Here is a 16749-nt window from a genome sequence, read left to right as displayed (position 1 = left end):
TGAAGGAAAAATTTAAGTTCTTCTTTCTGTCAGCTCAAGAAAACAGACGCAAATGCTAGTGCACCAAAAGGAAAAACCATAAGTTTTATGAGCTTTTTCAATTTCAGACTGCACACTATTTCATAGGTTCAGAATTATTTCACAGAGTCGGAAGAACTGAAAGTTTTTATAAAGATATATTGCACTGACTGCACAACTCATTCATCTGAACTCGAGATATCGATATTTGTTGAATGGAATGAAACTTCTTGGAGAAGACGACTCTAAGTCTGAGGTTTCAGGCTCAAGTTCAAGCTACAGTTTGATCTTGGCGGGATGTCTCTTTCAAGTTTGAACCGTTTTGGCTATAAGCCATATAGAGTGAGAGCATTGAGCAGCAACCAAACGAAGTCGCCGTGAGAATAAAAAACAGATTATTCGATTGGATATATAATAGTATGTAACATGGTTAACAACCGGATCCGTGGCGCAATGGTAGCGCGTCTGACTCCAGATCAGAAGGTTGCGTGTTCGATTCACGTCGGGTTCAATACCCTCTCCGGTTTTTTTATTTTTTTTTATTTTATTTTATTTTATTTTATTTTATTTTATTATTTATATAATTTTTAGCTTTCCGCCAAACTTATTCTGATAAGAAAATTTTAGTATATTCTAAACATATATATTTATCTTGTATGCAACTTTTAATCAATTGTTTACATTGTTATTGGTTGTGTTCATTATTAGTTTTGACAATTTTACGTTGTTATTGGTTGTGTTCATTGACAATTTTGATAACGTTTTATTTATTATTTATTATGTTTAATCATGCAATTATAATAAAAATAAGTAGTACAATAATATTAGTTAACATTTTTCTGTTCTTATTTTCTTGTCGTTTGATTTGTTAACATGATATTAGAGCATGTTTCATCATTTTGACTTCAATCCCCTCGTTTGGTATATCAATTTTTATCATTTCTTTTTCCTTTTCTTTTTTAACTTCACCTTCAGTTTGTTTTCTCTAGTTCAGATCTTGGGAATTTGTCAATTTTCGTCGTGGGTTTGTTTTGTTTTTTATTTCGATTTTGCTTCTCTTGTTTTTTTGGGCATCCGCTTTTGTTCGTACCTTGTTCTTGTTTTCATGTGTCCAATCTCGGAAAAATGCGGTCTTTGAGCATATAATGCGGTCTTGACAATTTATAATCTTCTCCTTTATTTTAATCAATGGAATAAGAATCAAAGTTTGTAATAACATTTTTCTTCTTTTCTTACCCTTTGGTTATAGGTGGACTAGGGTTAGCTTTTAAAATGTTATGCCCTTTATTGTCTTTTGAAACTGTAATAAAATTTAAACAAACAATAATTTAAGAATGTGCGTAAACTCAGATGAGTGCGTTGTTTAACCAGAAAAATTCTAACAAAATTTGATGAGGACCAGGTATTATATATTCAATCAGAAATATCTTTTCGTGGCCCAACTGTCATTACATAAAAAAAAGGGAAAATCCAGAGGTGGGTAGCAGTCCAGCAGAAGTTGTAATAAGCATGCAGGAGGTAGAGAAAAACAGCTTTGCTTAATTATTTCTTCTCTCATAGATATATATCACACGTTCTGTCAAACTCTATCTCAAGATTTAACTTTTCTTGACGTACAATCTACGGGGAATTTATAAATAAATAGAAGATATGTTTCTAATTAGGGTAGTCATCTTCTCGCTTTCTCTTGTTAATCCCGGTGATTATAGTTTGATCTCTCATCTTAAAGAGAGAGAAATCAACATGAAAATCATAAAAAATAATACGATTCTTCAACAGCACTGTTGTGGGACTTGAAGGGCAGTAATGAATATCCCGTTGAACTCTTAAGTTGTCCAAAAAATCAACCGATGAATATTGCTCCTCCATCATCATATGGCACTTCACCAACTCACACTATAATATACAGGTAGTGGACAAACCAGTCAATAAAACAGTACCAGGAATAAAATGTTAGAAATTAATTAGCAAAAGAAAAGGGCAAATTAAAAAGGGAATTTGATACTGAAGATGGAAATTAATTAATTAACCTTTTGGTCATGATCCAATAGACTTGTGAGACACGTGAGGTAGGCGTTATCAGATATGGCTTCTGAAAGTTGAATCTTATCCAGACTGCACCTTAGAGCAGATATTGCAACCACACTTGGCCTAAAATCCAGAAGCTTGGAATCTGGAATTTTCATAATAATTTTTGTTTCATTAATTATAAGTACTATCAGCAAATAATAATACAAGTGTTTTAGCATAATCAATATTAGTACTCTAAGCTTGATTAAAGAGAGTAGGGAGAGTTTGAACTCAGAACGCAGTGAGTTAAAAAGAAAAACTTTATTCAACAGGGGTATACACTACAACTGTACAACATACATCGAATAATTACGAATAAAAAATGTGCTTGCATATACATATATACCTGAAATAGCTCCAAGAAGCAATTTGTTAAGTCGGCCTATGAGCTTTTCATGAAGTTGGGGCTTCAAGGAGTCCAGAATCCATTCCAACAGTTCTAGGTAAGAGTAAGCTGTTGTAGACGCAAGGCGCCATCCTAATGCATTTAGCACCATCATTTCCATTCGTTGGATTGTGCTTGGCTCAAATGAATGGTCCAGATCTTCCATCTGTGATCAATATGAATTAGCACAGTAATTAAACCAATGCAGAAACATATGATGGTTACATTCTTCATTAATAACAGCAGCTCACGCACATAATTAATGAATAGTTATCACCTGAAGTTCAAGCAGGGAAGGATTGCAGGTATCACTGAACTTGGAGGCAATAGATAAGCAGGCAACAGACACCAATTCAACCATCCAATATTTCCATCCCTGAAAATACATACACCTTTATACATATTAGTTTCATATATCCTTTCAATGTTGTCGAAACAAATAACTAGGAAATTGGAAAATTAGAAAATTTAAAAAAGAATATGAAAGGTAACCATAGAATTGAATTAAATAAATTCATTCAGTGATACACATATATATAATATATATGTGGCCCTTCCCAAATTAGACCAATTGAATTCTGTCTCTCTCGCTCCATACATATATCACCGAATGATTTTAAATTATTACTATATAACATATAGTCCTTACAGTGCAATGGTTCATGGAAATGAACCGATCAAGGTAATTTGCAGCATAGAAAACGGTTCCAAGGGAGAGGTTCAACCGACCTGCAGACTGAAAACACAAACAAAGAATTAAAATGTTATATTGTATTACCGTAGTAATCATCTTCTAATTAATACAAGGTATATAGTAGTTTTTTCTCAATTAATTAAAAAGCGTAGTTTGATAAATATTAACACACACACACACACACACACACGCAAATATGTTATTGTACTGACCTTGATGAACCACTGAATGCATTTTAACCTAGCAATGACCAAATAATTGGAAGATAGGTTCTCTAGATAATTAGGTTCAGGCATGTAGCTGATCTCCTTCTCCATGCATATGGTAAGAGCCTGGTCATACTCTTCCTTAGTTGTATACATTGAGGATCCAAAGTTACTGCAACCGAAAGGCTCAGTAGTCACTGCAGGGGGGCTTGGAGGGCATACCTCATCACAAAGCAAACTTTTCATGCAAACCATGTTTTGGATAATATAAAAGATGCTATGGCCAGTCTAAAAAAAGTACATAAGTTTCTTCTTCCCCAATAATAGGGTACTCGGGTGAGAGATGAACAGTTTGAGAAAACGAAAGGAAAATATGGAAGATGGTGAAATGATCAGGAAAGTTAAGGGGAAGTTATATAGGAGTTGGTGGGTGGTTACAAACTTACAACTTACAGATAGAGAAATAAACAGAGGGACACGTCCCTCATGAAATGGGGTAAATGCAGTGTTTTTCTGGTAGTAGGCTAGTAGTGGTGGGTTAAGATTTTTATTTTAATTATTTATTGTGTTGGTATTTTGTGTATTATTTAAATTAGGGTTTATTTTTATTTTTATTTTGACCTGGGTTACCAATTGCGTGAGTCCATGCACGAGGATGTTTCTGTTGGCAACTTAGTGGAATAAATGTTCTCTCTCCCTCTCTCTCTCATCTCATCGTCGTCCCCCTTCAATGCAGGAAACGAGGGCAAATGCCAAGGTTTGTGAATGTGTTGGTGCTGTGGTGGTTTGGTTTGGTTGGCACTGAACTTGAGAATAATATTAGGGGCTCAAATGTGGGCCCCACTTTTCAATGTTGATTTTACAAGTTGTGTGTGTTTGGGTTGGGCCCCACTTCGTGATCGTCTTCAACGCTTGATCATGAGTGACTTGGTGGTGAATGGTGATGGCCAATTCTCAGCTCATCTCATGTCATCAGTTCTCTATTGGGACAATCCGCTACTGCAAGCTATATGATCTGTAATTGAATTGAATTGAATTGAATCTCTCCGGTCTCCACCAACAAAAGCTGCTAATTGAATGGTTTAGATGTTGATATCCTTGAACCTCGGCCAGTTGGATTGGGGACCACAAGGTCCACAACACATATTCTCTACCAGCAGCATTGAGGCTTGTAAACCAGCCGAACCAAATCGAATAACACTTTGCTCAAAGTTTTTGGTTTGTTTAATTCTTTTCAAGCTCAAACTAGGTTTGGCTTGCTTCTTATATGAACTCGAGTGAGCTTAAAAACTTCAACTTGACACCAAGCTCAAACTGTATCGAGCTTTTTATTGCAATAAGTTGGTTTGCTCTAATAAAAAAAAAAGGGGTTTATGAACATCAATCCTTGTAAAAGATTAAAATTAAAAAAAAAAACTGGTGCTAGATTACATATTCAATTTAATCCCTTAAAGTGTACTTTTATCAAAATTTACATTCAATTTTTGTTATTTAATGTGTATTTTTATTTAATCTCTCCACATTAAATTTTAATTTTATTAATATGCACATATTTAGTTTTTTAATTATAAATGAATGTAAATGAGAAAATATTAAAAGAAATTTGTGATACAAAAATATATAAATACATAAGTGTACAGAAATGATTGTGCCGAAATATATAATTGAATTTTTTGTACCGAAATATTTGTACCTACATGATTGTACCGAAATATATTATAATGAACCTAAATGTACATACCTGAATGTCAATACCAAAATGTATGTACCTAAATGTCAATACTGAAATGTATGTACCTAAATGTCAATACCGAAATGTATGTACCTAAATGTACGTATCGAAATATAATATATTGAATTAATGTACCTAAAAGTCAATATTCAAATGTGTGTACCAAAATGTACGTAATGAAATGCATTATATTGACCGAAATGCATTATATTGAATCAATGTAATTATATGTTTGTACCGATGGATATACTGAAATATTCAAATGTATTAATGTACCTAAATGAAGAACATAAAAATTGTTATCGGAATATATATTATAAAAGAATTAGTTCCCTGAATGTAGACATTAAAATATATTATGATGAATGAAATAAAAATTATATTTAAATGTAATTAATACATTAAAATAAAAATAAAACGATAAATAAAACATCAAAATATAACTAATAAATGATATGATTAAATGTACTAGGGACTAAAATTGGATTTTAATCTTACACAAGGTTATAGTCTAAAAGTCATATTTTTTAAGAATTAAAATGAAGTTTTCTATAAAAAAAATTCACAACTTAACAACACATTTTAATAAAAAGACTATAGAACATAAACAACACAACAACAACAAAAATTCAAAAGTAATACTTTAAGTGATAGACGCCTCATACTTGTTAATGCTTGTTGTTTGTTTAGAAACAGAAGAAGATGGGAACATAATCTTATCCGAAAGAAAAATCTCAAACATAATCTTTCATTACAAACAAACTACTTGAATAGAGCCTAATTCAAGTTATCTCGTGAAAACTATTCCCTTCTTCTGTTCTTGACAAGTCAAACATATTAATATTCAAACTTAACTTGTTTCTTAACGAGTCGAACCTAGTGTAAGTTTGAACTATTTCAAGCCGAAGCAAAGCTGAGCTTTTTTCACTCCACTTAGGCCTGTAAACTATCAATTTCATTTTAAGCCCCCTCCCCCCAAAATTATTCATGCCAATGCACCCGAACAATACTTGGTTCTTTACATATAAGGGGTCATTTTTCCTTCAATGACAACGTGACATCATTTAACCATACAAACTTCATAATTAGACTAGTCATTCTGTGGAGGCCTTTGATTTAATGCAAGAAATTTTAAGTTTCAATTGTACAATGTTCTCCCCTTCCTGTTAGTTTTGTCACATATTATGTCGTATTAAATGTATTTTCGTCCATTTTGTATCGTAGAAGCATTTGATTTAATGCATAATTAAGTTTCATTTCTTTCACTCTCTTTCTTTTTCCTTTCTCATAGCTCAATTAAGAATTCCAAAATATTTACTATTTTTTCTTGTCCATGTTGCATTTTGATGACATATATGCTCCTAAAAGTTGGTTATATATTGCATGCTATGAAATTAACGGTAAATTGTGACACTATCGACTGTCTCCGAGATACCGGTAGGAATGAAAAGTTTGGGTGCTCAACCAAATTAAAAAAAATCATAGGGCAAAGTGGAACAAGGTACAAAGTTCAGGGCATTGCTAAGCTTTCCTTTAAATCATAATACCAAGAATCATAAAGAAGTAAACTTGACTGGACCTATTTTTGCTTGTATTCACAATCACAAATTCAGATTTGAGCTGAAGGTTTGGGCACATATGCAAGATCTCATATCACCCCAAAGTAACTCGCAATCGGCAATTACAATATACAAGAACACCAAACAGCTCCGCAACATACTTTTACAAGCACAGACAAATGTACATCTTCACAACTTGTACGTTAATCCTTGCATTACAAATGGAGACGCGTGTTCTTGAAAATTGACCAAAAGTTGTACAATTCCTACCAGGCATATCCCTAGACATATATTTTCTCATCTATCGCAGTTCATATGATGAAAAGCTGAAACCTGATCGTTCCTCGTTAGTGGATTTCAGCTCAAGCTTCTGAAAAGGGCTGCACGTTGGTTCAAGTAATACTTATCAGTCACTTTGCTGCAATGTGATTAAAATACTAAACCAGAAAGACAGCGCATAATAATGGAAGTGGCAACATACTTTGTAAGCATACGCACATCCCATGAAAAAAATGAAGGAAATACTCTGGCCAGTATACCTGCTGTTAGGATCATAATAGAAGCCATTGATGGAGTCATCGCTGCAAGAAAAACAGACATAGTAAAAGCCAGCTATAGTCAGCCCACAGTCTGTGCCAACATTCACAAAGTATTGCTCTTTCCATCTCTGCACCACGACAATGTCAAAGAATTCATCAACGTTTCATCCGATGGTTAAGTAGTAATTATATGGGGAATAATAAAGCAATTAGATCACTTACCATGAATATGTATGGATAATTACTTAGATCTAATGATTTGCCACCATCAACTTCCACTTGGCTCTGTAAACAATAGAATTAATCAGACGATAAAAGAAGTTTTCCATAGATTGAGAAGATATAGACTCCATACCAGAAGAGAGGAAAAAGAAGGAAACTTGGTCCAGTGCCTTATATCATCCTCTGTCCTGTAAAGGGTTTCACAAATAAGCACTAGATCGTTATTCCACAACCATTGCTAATTAGGGTCTACTATGGATTACAGGTTAAAAGAACAAAAGAAACATACGTTGCTTCCCATTTTCCAGTGAAGAAAGTATAATTCTTGGTGTCAACAATCTCTCCTTCCCAAAAGGTAACTACCTAACATACATTTAGGAAAACAAAGTAGATACCCAATGAAGGTTATGAAAATATCAGAATACGGGAGTGTGGGGGATTACAGTAACTAGATTTCCATATCCACAAAAAATTAGATACGGTGTCAAATCTAATGTACACGTCTTGCATGAAAGTGGCAGGCTTCTATGAGACACACGATAAGCAGTGAATATTGTACTGATATCTTAGGAAAGGAAGATTGAAAATCAGGCAAATCAAGTTTCTCGCGGCCACCTAATGAACCCAAAGAATGCTTGATTTAAGATTTAACTATGAGGTTTGCCATCTAGATATAGCCATATTACAAGATGTGGACTCTAGACAACCACAACACTGACAGCAGTATGAAAATCAAAGGGACCTACAATGCTAAAAGGGAATGAAACTCCTTAACTAAAGAACAGTCCGATAAAAACTCAGCAGTTCGTTCACTCTTTTGTTGTTCTTAAATCATTTCGCGGAAATACTTAATATCAATACCAATACACAAACAAACATTTCACGGTGACAGGTAATCAACAGGCAGAAAGAAGCTTCTTACCGGTGTGTCTGCCATAGGAACGTTAAGAGCTTCCATGGTTCCACATAGATAACCATACTCAAGGTCACACCCCTGTATCCAAACATTCACTCTCCACGCTTCATCTTTCTGCAGACTAGAAACGTTCTGCGTACCGGAGAAGGCCTGCCACAGAACCATGAACTTACTTCTACAATGTGGCACACATTTACGCTTCCAAATTTCGGTGCTTGTGCTTAAAACCAATATTGATCAGGCGATACTCCACAATTCTAACCAATTTCAAGAAAAAGGAAAGAAATTTAAGAATTACAAAGGCACAGGGACAAAGAGAAACCTGTCCAACGCTTAAAAGTGTGCAAGCTGGAGGAGCTGTCTGTCCACAATTTGAACCTGCACAGAGAAACATCCACAAACATATACATATGTGTGTGAAAAATTGGAAGAAAAATTACAGAAAAGGTAGTGCCTTTGAGAATTCAATCCTACAAAATGTACCAAATAGTGCAGATTTCGGCAAGAAACCTAACTTTAGGAAATGGGCAAACCGCTGTTTGCGGTGGCCTTCGGTTTCGAGAGAGAAGAGGGGGGAGAGGAGTACCTGAAAGTTGAGAAGGCGCGGAGGTCTCCGCCACTCTCACCGGCATTTCTTTGATTAATTCAATCGGAACGGAGTAAGGCGACTCAGACGCTACCTCCAATCCAATATGCCATCCAGAGTCCGCGCCTGTCTAATGAACCCGACCCGCAACCGCCTACTATTTTATTTCCCCTCCTTTTCTTACTTCATTATTTTTCATCGAATACTGTCAATAGTGAGGTTGAAGTCAATTTATTCTTCAACTCGGTGTAAATGTATTCTTGTATTTTTTTTTAAAAAAAAAAGCCATGTCCAAATCAGGGTTATAGCCCACTTTCAATTTGAAATGGGCAAAATTCGTTTCTAACAAGAGAATAATATCATAATTGACTGCACATAATCTTAAGCGGACACATTCTAACAAAGTATCTTGTAGAACCTCTGTAGTCTCTCTCGCTCTCTCTCAATACATCTCAGTACAGTAAACTATAGTTATGTACGTGTGCTCCATTATCACTTTTGCTATAAACGTACTTTTACTTTTGGTCCTTCACCTCACCATCTTCTCTGGTCTAGCATCGAGATATTCGAGCAATGGACTAATCATCGTTTACGTACCACACAGATTGAAATTTGAAACACATCGGAATACGTTAGAACAAATAGAGACAATCACATGTTCGACGAAGACAGAGAGAACCTGTTACATTGACAAGCTAATAAGCACTTGGATACAAAACAACAGATTGTTCTGATTCCCGATTGTGGATTTTATGTTGTACTTGATAAAAATATTTACTAGAGAACGCTATGTGCTTGGTGTCAACGACCACCTGAGCGGCTGAGAGGAGTGATGACTCTACAACATATGAATGGGGAAACCCCACGCCCATTGCAATTTTGTCAAAACCTTCTTTGTGAGGAAACGCTAAGCCCAAGAGACATACTAAATTTTGATGACGAACACGAGTGAACAAGAACAATAACTGTATGACTATATTGCTCTGTGCAATGCACAAAATCCATATTGCTCCGTGCAGACTGCAGATAGAATAGCAAAGAACAAAAGAACAAACTTGTGTATGATAATATGATTGGCCTTGAATGGATTGAAATTTACAAAAATCATAAGTACTAGGAGTGCCACTCAGTTTTATACGCTATGAATACCAGAGACACAGAAGATCTTGTTGCTTTTGGATTCATCGACCACTGTAGATGAATGACGAATCTGCAGCATATGATGACGCTGAAGACCCCCGGGCCATTGTAGACTCATCAAAACCTTCATTCTGAGAAATGGCTAGGCCACTTGCAGAGGCACTGAGAAGTGACAACTCTGCAGGCAAAGGAATATCACCCTCCAAATGCTGCACAACTTGGCGCATCCTTGGCCTTGCTGTAGGCTCTGATTGGCAGCACAACAGCCCAAGCTTCAACACCAACTCCACCTCCTCCGCTACAATATCATTGCCTAACTTTGGGTCTTTCGCCTCAAGAATATTACTTCCTTTCCAACAAGAAAAGACCCAATCAACCAAAATCACATCCTCAGAGCCGTGATACTCTATTGGCCTTCTTCCACTTGCAACTTCAAGCAAAAATACACCGAAAGAAAACACATCACTGCTTGTTGTGGCCCGGCCTGATCTTGCATGCTCTGGAGATAGATACCCAAATGTTCCAGCTATTTGAGTAGTTTGAGGGTCTGAGCCGTGGTCATATAATCTTGCAAGCCCAAAATCTCCTAGTCTTCCATTCCATTCCCCATCTAGTAATACATTGCTGGCCTTGACATCTCTGTGAACCACAACCTGATCCCATTCTTCGTGCAAATAAAGCAACCCTGATGCTACACCTCTTATGACTCTAAATCTTTGCCTCCAATCGAGAGTGACCGCTGGTTGGCCAAAGAGGTACTTGTCCAGGCTTCCATTAGGCATGTACTCATAGACCAACAGTAGCTCTCCTTTTCTCCTGCAGTAGCCCAACAATGGGACTAAATTTCGGTGACGAAGACGTCCATTGCTGACAATTTCTGCCACAAACTCCTTCATCCCCTGTCTTGATTCGTGTGAGACCCTCTTCACAGCAATCTCAATCCCAGAGGTGGGCAATATACCTTTATAAACCTTACCGAATCCACCCTTTCCCAAAAGTTCATTTTCGCGAAACCCTTTTGTGGCAATATATAACTCTTTGTATTTAAACCTTTGAGGCCCATATTCAAGCTCCCAGTCCTCAAGCAGTTCTGCAAACTTCTTCTTTCTTCTTAAGGCATAGTTTACACCAAAAAGAAATGCTAGCAAAGCGACACTCACCAAGTTCACAGGCAGACCAATGGTCAAAAGTTCAGATATTTTTTTAGGTCCTAGCCGAGGCATCTTAGGAAGTTGTGAGAGAACAAGTTCTTCAGCCTGACCATTCATCTTAAAGCTCCACCCCAACAAGTAAGCAGAAGCAGTAAGCTGGCCAGTGGACGAGGAGAAGCCCACGTACATGGTTTTGTGAAGAACCGGGGAAAGGTCGCATGTCAAAGACAAAAGTGGAATATAGGGCTTACCATTACTAACTAGAGCCAAAGAGACATTGATTTGCTTCTTGCTACAATCATAGTCCACCCAAACTTGTACCGGTTGGCCATTGGTGATCAATCTTTCTCCGACATAATATCCGGCAGGAGAAGCCACCTCAGAGGCCAAACCATTAATATCAATCCCGACATGGTTATCATTGATATCCTTGAACTCTTCGTTCCGAAAAGTGTCAAGCTCTACAACAAAAATATGATTTGTTGGACTGCCATTATTTGTCAGGTTGAAAAGGCCTAGGTGTTGGGATGAAGAAGCATGGGGCAGCCCTCTTGTTGGAGCGATGACAAAGGCTATTCCGTGGCCCTGGAGACCTGTATATCTCATAGCAAAGATGAAAGTGGTAGAGAAGGAGAGAACTGTATCGTTAGATGAGTTCTTGAAAATTACTGGGTTGGGATAGAAGGCATGACCAATCTTGAATGTAGTGTAATTTGTAAGCCTCAGAAGACCATTGGGTGTCACTCTTGCTATGCCGTCTAGGCTAAGATTTGCAGACCGGAAACCATGGTAGGCGAAATTGAGATCTTCAGCAGCTGCTATGCTGATTAATACAAGTAGTATTAGAAGCTTGAAACACATCAAATACTTCTGCATAAAGAAATGGAGAGGGACAGGGAAATGGAGGAGGCAGATGAAACAGGACTAATTACTCGTTCTGCTTTCCAGAATTTTCCTGGAAATGGATTGCGTAAATAAATTTGTGTCATCACACCTTAAAGATAAGTTTGACTAATTTAGGAACTGATATTTGCTTTCAAAAAATCTCATTCTACACTTCTCATAAGTATATTTTTCTTTTCAATTATAGAAAGTTTGGAATGTCAAATAAGATTTTTGGAGTGCTAATAACAATTTTCTTAATCTATCTATTCTATTCTACCAAGAAAAGAGCCATTGTCAACATTTTTCCCATTTTTTTTCAATTTTGCCCTCTTTTGAATACGCAATATTGATATGAGGAGGTCAAAATAATAATTTTATACCTTTTGACAACATGACAATCATATCCCTATTTTTCTTATTTTACCCTCACTTTTGATACACAACATTTATATAAGGAGGACAAAAAACAGTAATTATATATTCCTATTTATCCTATTTTACCTTTACTTTTTATGCACAACATTTACATAAGGATGAAAAAAACAGTAATTATGTAATAGTAAAATAAAATATGCACTTATTAAGAGCAACTCCAGCGTGGGAGCCCTTCCCCCAGGTTATTCACTATTCAATCCACCTGGTGAACAGTAACTGCCCTTAATGAACAGTAATCGCCTTTTGCATTTCCACCGTTACACTTCAATAGCCCTGGTAATAGGCAATAAAATATTAGTATTTTTTTATTTATAAAATAATACAAAATAATTTTAATTGTAATTTCAGATAAGATTTTTAATCGTTCTCGTTACGCCACGTGTCATTATTCGAATATTATTAAATAATACAAAATAATTTTATTTGTAATTTCGGATAAGATTTTTAATCGTTATCGTTGCGCCACTTGTCATAAAATCCGAAAAGACAATTATTGGGGATGAATTTCCGATAAGATTTTTAATCGTACTCGTTGGGCCACGTGTCATTATCCAAAAATACAATTATTGGTGATGAATTTCTGATAAGATTATTAACCAATCACGTCACGTCATGTGTCATAATCTATTTACAATCTTTGAGGATAGATTTCCATCAGATTTTTAACGAATGACGACATGCCACGTGGCATTATCTACAACCTAATCCTTTTTTAATCCTCCATATAATCCATCATCCATCCTCATAAATCTCACACCAATTTTCTCAAAATCTCTATCATTATTCATAGTTTCTGCCTCATTCTTCACAAAAATCTCTATCATTATTCATAGTTTCTGCTTCTTTCTTACAATGTCTTCTTCTTCCTCAAGGATGATGTGGGAACTTGATCAGGAAAAGGAAGAATTGTTTAACCAATCAGAAAGAATGTTTAATCTCTAGGTGGCAAAAAATGAGAGGGAAGAGGATGAGGAGCGTAGAATGAGAGATGACGAAGCAAGAATGGGCAGAGCCTCACATTCCCGTCGAGTCATCCAAGCTGTTGCTTAGATCTGCAGGCCCAGTTGTTCTGGAAACCTTGATAGAAGCTGGCAACGACGAGGTACAGAACTCTTGGACGATTATTTTGTCCATAATAGTGCATTCCCTGATACGTACATTAGACGTCGTTTTAGAATGGAACGGCATTTGTTCAACAAAATCATGATTGCCATTTGTAACCATGATTCTTACTTTGTGCAAAAGAATGATGCTTTTGGTGCTATAGGTCTCCTTCCTCAACAAAAAATGACTGCTATCTTACGGATGCTTGCATATGGAGCATCTGCAGACTAAGTGGATGAGATAACGAGGATGGGGAAATCAACCATTCTTGAGTCCCTGATGAGATTTTGCTGAGCAATCGAATCTATCTACACCGCAGAGCACCTCCGGAAACCTACAAACATGGACTTACAAAGGCTTCTGAAGAGGGCCGAGATGCGTGGTTTTCCTGGGATGATTGGAAACATTGATTGTATGCATTGGACGTGGAAAAACTGTCCAAGTGCATGGTAAGGTGCTTATGGGGACAGAAAATGAGCAAAAAATATCATTTTAGAGGCGGTGGCATCTTTTGATACATGAATTTGGCACGCCTTTTTTGGGGTTTCGGGAGCTCAAAATGATCTCAACGTCCTTACCCAATCCCCAATGTTCAACGATGTCTTGCAAAAAAAGGCACCAAAAGTCACGTATAAGGTCAATAGACGTATGTACGACGGGCCATACTACCTAGCTAACGACATTTACTCAAGGTGGTCAACATTTGTCAAAACAGTGCCACGTTTGCGAAGTACAAAGGAAAAACACTTTGCAAGCTGTCAAGAGAGGTGCAGGAAGGATGTGGAGCGTTGTTTCGGTATCCTCCAAGCTCGCTGGACGATCGTTAGGGGTGCTGCCAGATTGTTTGATGTAGAGTCGTTTCGATCCATCATGATGACGTGCATCATTCTTCACAACGTGATTGTGAAAGATGAGTACGATTATGAAGCCGTTGATTAATATGAGCTAGACACGATGAATAATTCAAGAACACGTATATATTGTGCTCATGACGCCACCGATGAGCTCGTGTAACATGAGCCATTACAAAGGGATGGACGTTACAATGAAAGGGTCATTCAACGATATACTGCATTTCAAATGCTAGACATGCACAATGCCCGACAAAATGACTTGATAGAGCACCAGTGGGCATTGAAACAAGCTGAAGATAATTAAGTTCATTTAGTGTGTTTTTTATTATTTGGTATGTTTATGTAATTTTATTTGGTGTGTTTTATTATTTGGTATGTTTATGTAATTTTTTTAGTTCAGATTTAGTGAGTTTTTTTATTATTCAGTATGCTTATGTATTTTATTTGGTGTGTTTTTGTCATTTGAATAAATATTCTCTTAGTATAAATTACTTACCAAATTCATTTGAATAAATATTCAATAAATTGGAAACAACATAAAGTACTATATTCAATAAATAATAAATTACAACCCAAAGTGATTGGAAAATTATGGGCTTTGATTACAAAAACTACTCTATTCATCATCACTTAACCAATTTGTGGTGCTAGGATGATCTTCTCTTGTGGTGCTAGGACCATCTTGGCTTGCTCTCGTTTCTCTTGCATGCCTCCTTTGCACCACGTCCGTTTTCTCTGACTTCCAAAAAAATTTAAAATTTGGAGACTTCCCTTCTAGAGGCTTGTTCATAATCTCACGATCTTGTTGAGCCCGTCTTTCTTCTCTAACATGTTCCCTTTCTTGCCTAAGTAGCTCTCTTTCTATCTCATGAGCCTGAAATTCTCTCTCAATAGCTACAGCTTTTGCGTTCTCTCTAGCCTTATCAGCCTCATATTTCGCCATTTCCCTCGCCAAAGTCAATTCACCTTGATGAATAAGTTCTTCCATGAACTTTGCATAATCATTCTTGGAAGCACTCCCTTTTCTCTTTGAAGCCTTCTTACCTTGAAGCCTAATTGGATAACGGGTCGAACCTGACGTTTGTTCAGGGAGGGGCGTTTTGGGCACTTCTTCTGCATCATCTTCATGAGCATGCGAGCCATGATCGGGTGTAGAGTGTAGAGGGGTGCTGTTCATGAGAACTTCTGGACCGACGGACACAACTCTAAATTTAGGACAATCTTTGATAATATTCTAACATTGCCACCAGTTGAATGATTTATTTTTGCTTTTGGTTTTGACACCGTACCAAGCTTGTGCTTGAAGTTCCTACACAATGCGGGAGAAGAAATAATTATAATGAAAATAGGTAACAAATAAATAATACAAACAAATAATTATAATGTAAGTAGGTAAAAAACAAATAATACAAACAAATAATTATAATGTAAATTTGGGTATAGTACAAACAAATAAATAATATATTGTTACCTGATCCGAGTAATTTTCCCCACTTCAAATATTAGTACTAGCTTGTGCCAAGATATCTCTCCACGTACTAAACAATTGGCTGAGTAATTTCCAACGACTGGACATCGATTCTTTGGTTCTTTTCCCACCAATTTTCTCAAGATAATTGGTATGAATAAGACTCCACATTTCTCGCAACTGCATCTCATTACCCGTAAGCGAACTATGAGTAACTTCAACCGAGTTATTACACAACGCAACATCTTCAAGAAGCGACCAATTCGTACCCGCATCAGTAGTCATTTTGTTGAAAAAAAAAATGGATTGAAACTTTGGGAGAAAGAAAGAAATGTGATTGAAAGTAGTTGAGAAAATATGAAATTGTGGTGTAAGGTAGATGATAATAAGAAGATCGAATTTTTTACAATTTTTTTAAAATTTTTATTCAACTAATTAATCTCTGCCGTTGGATATAAAAAAAATTGAATTCCAACACTCTAGATTGTGCCACGTGTCACAACGGTAACTTTTCTTAATTTTAAAACTATTTTTTCTTTATTTATTTATTTATAAAGCATATTAATATTGACAGTAGATCTCAGATCAAACGGTGAATATTAAATAAGACTTTTTTTTATTTATTTTTACTGTTGATCGAACTGTCCAAGTTAAAGAGCCGTTGAGATCAAACAGACCGTGGGAAGCCACGTTGCTTCCCAACGGTAACATTTGAATCTGAAAAAGTGGGCTGATTTTTCTGAAATTGTGTCGGCGATGTGCCCCTACGCGGGAGTGGGGTGCAA

At 36.3% G+C, this 16749-nt stretch overlaps 3 protein-coding genes, 1 non-coding gene and 1 pseudogene across 10 annotated transcripts; 2 read left to right on the top strand and 3 right to left on the bottom strand.

The window, feature by feature from the left end:
* Positions 1 to 457: 457 nt before the first annotated feature.
* On the top strand, positions 458 to 529 carry TRNAW-CCA (transfer RNA tryptophan (anticodon CCA)). Its single transcript has one exon. It is a non-coding gene; the product is annotated as a tRNA-Trp (tRNA).
* A 1008-nt stretch (positions 530 to 1537) lies between these two features.
* Positions 1538 to 3716, bottom strand: LOC137744321 (putative cyclin-D7-1). The gene is made up of 6 exons (XM_068484161.2): positions 3380 to 3716; positions 3123 to 3209; positions 2751 to 2849; positions 2435 to 2639; positions 2049 to 2191; positions 1538 to 1914 (listed from the first exon to the last, which is right to left on the bottom strand). Exons 1-6 carry the CDS (start codon positions 3626 to 3628, stop codon positions 1675 to 1677), a joined length of 1023 nt encoding a protein of 340 aa, XP_068340262.1. The 5' UTR covers positions 3629 to 3716; the 3' UTR covers positions 1538 to 1674.
* A 2945-nt stretch (positions 3717 to 6661) lies between these two features.
* LOC137745937 (uncharacterized) lies at positions 6662 to 12190 on the bottom strand. 7 transcript variants are annotated; one of them, XM_088681871.1, is made up of 10 exons: positions 10077 to 12190; positions 9303 to 9947; positions 8928 to 9057; positions 8664 to 8719; positions 8348 to 8491; positions 7715 to 7788; positions 7559 to 7613; positions 7426 to 7488; positions 7204 to 7331; positions 6662 to 7044 (listed from the first exon to the last, which is right to left on the bottom strand). In XM_088681871.1, the coding sequence occupies exons 3-10, from the start codon at positions 8971 to 8973 to the stop codon at positions 6966 to 6968; spliced, it is 645 nt and encodes a 214-aa protein (XP_088537997.1). In that variant the 5' UTR covers positions 8974 to 9057; positions 9303 to 9947; positions 10077 to 12190; the 3' UTR covers positions 6662 to 6965. The 7 variants fall into 7 exon arrangements, with proteins under 7 accessions (XP_088537997.1, XP_088537996.1, XP_088537998.1 ...); XM_088681870.1 differs by having other exon boundaries at positions 9303 to 12164; XM_088681872.1 differs by lacking the exons at positions 9303 to 9947; positions 10077 to 12190 and having other exon boundaries at positions 7146 to 7245; positions 7449 to 7488; positions 8928 to 9114.
* LOC137745787 (L-type lectin-domain containing receptor kinase IV.1) lies at positions 9877 to 12094 on the bottom strand. Its single transcript, XM_088681868.1, has 2 exons — positions 10077 to 12094; positions 9877 to 9947 (listed from the first exon to the last, which is right to left on the bottom strand). Exon 1 carries the CDS (start codon positions 12092 to 12094, stop codon positions 10109 to 10111), a length of 1986 nt encoding a protein of 661 aa, XP_088537994.1. The 3' UTR covers positions 9877 to 9947; positions 10077 to 10108.
* A 1200-nt stretch (positions 12191 to 13390) lies between the features above and the next one.
* LOC148692272 (uncharacterized) lies at positions 13391 to 14800 on the top strand (annotated as a pseudogene).
* The last annotated feature ends 1949 nt before the right edge of the window (positions 14801 to 16749 follow it).

The sequence above is a fragment of the Pyrus communis genome, chromosome 12, assembly GCF_041283825.1.
Source record: "Pyrus communis isolate YQ-2024b chromosome 12, ASM4128382v1, whole genome shotgun sequence".
NCBI lineage: Eukaryota > Viridiplantae > Streptophyta > Magnoliopsida > Rosales > Rosaceae > Pyrus > Pyrus communis.
Note: the sequence above shows the minus strand (reverse complement) of the source record. Positions and strands in the feature narration are given on the sequence as shown.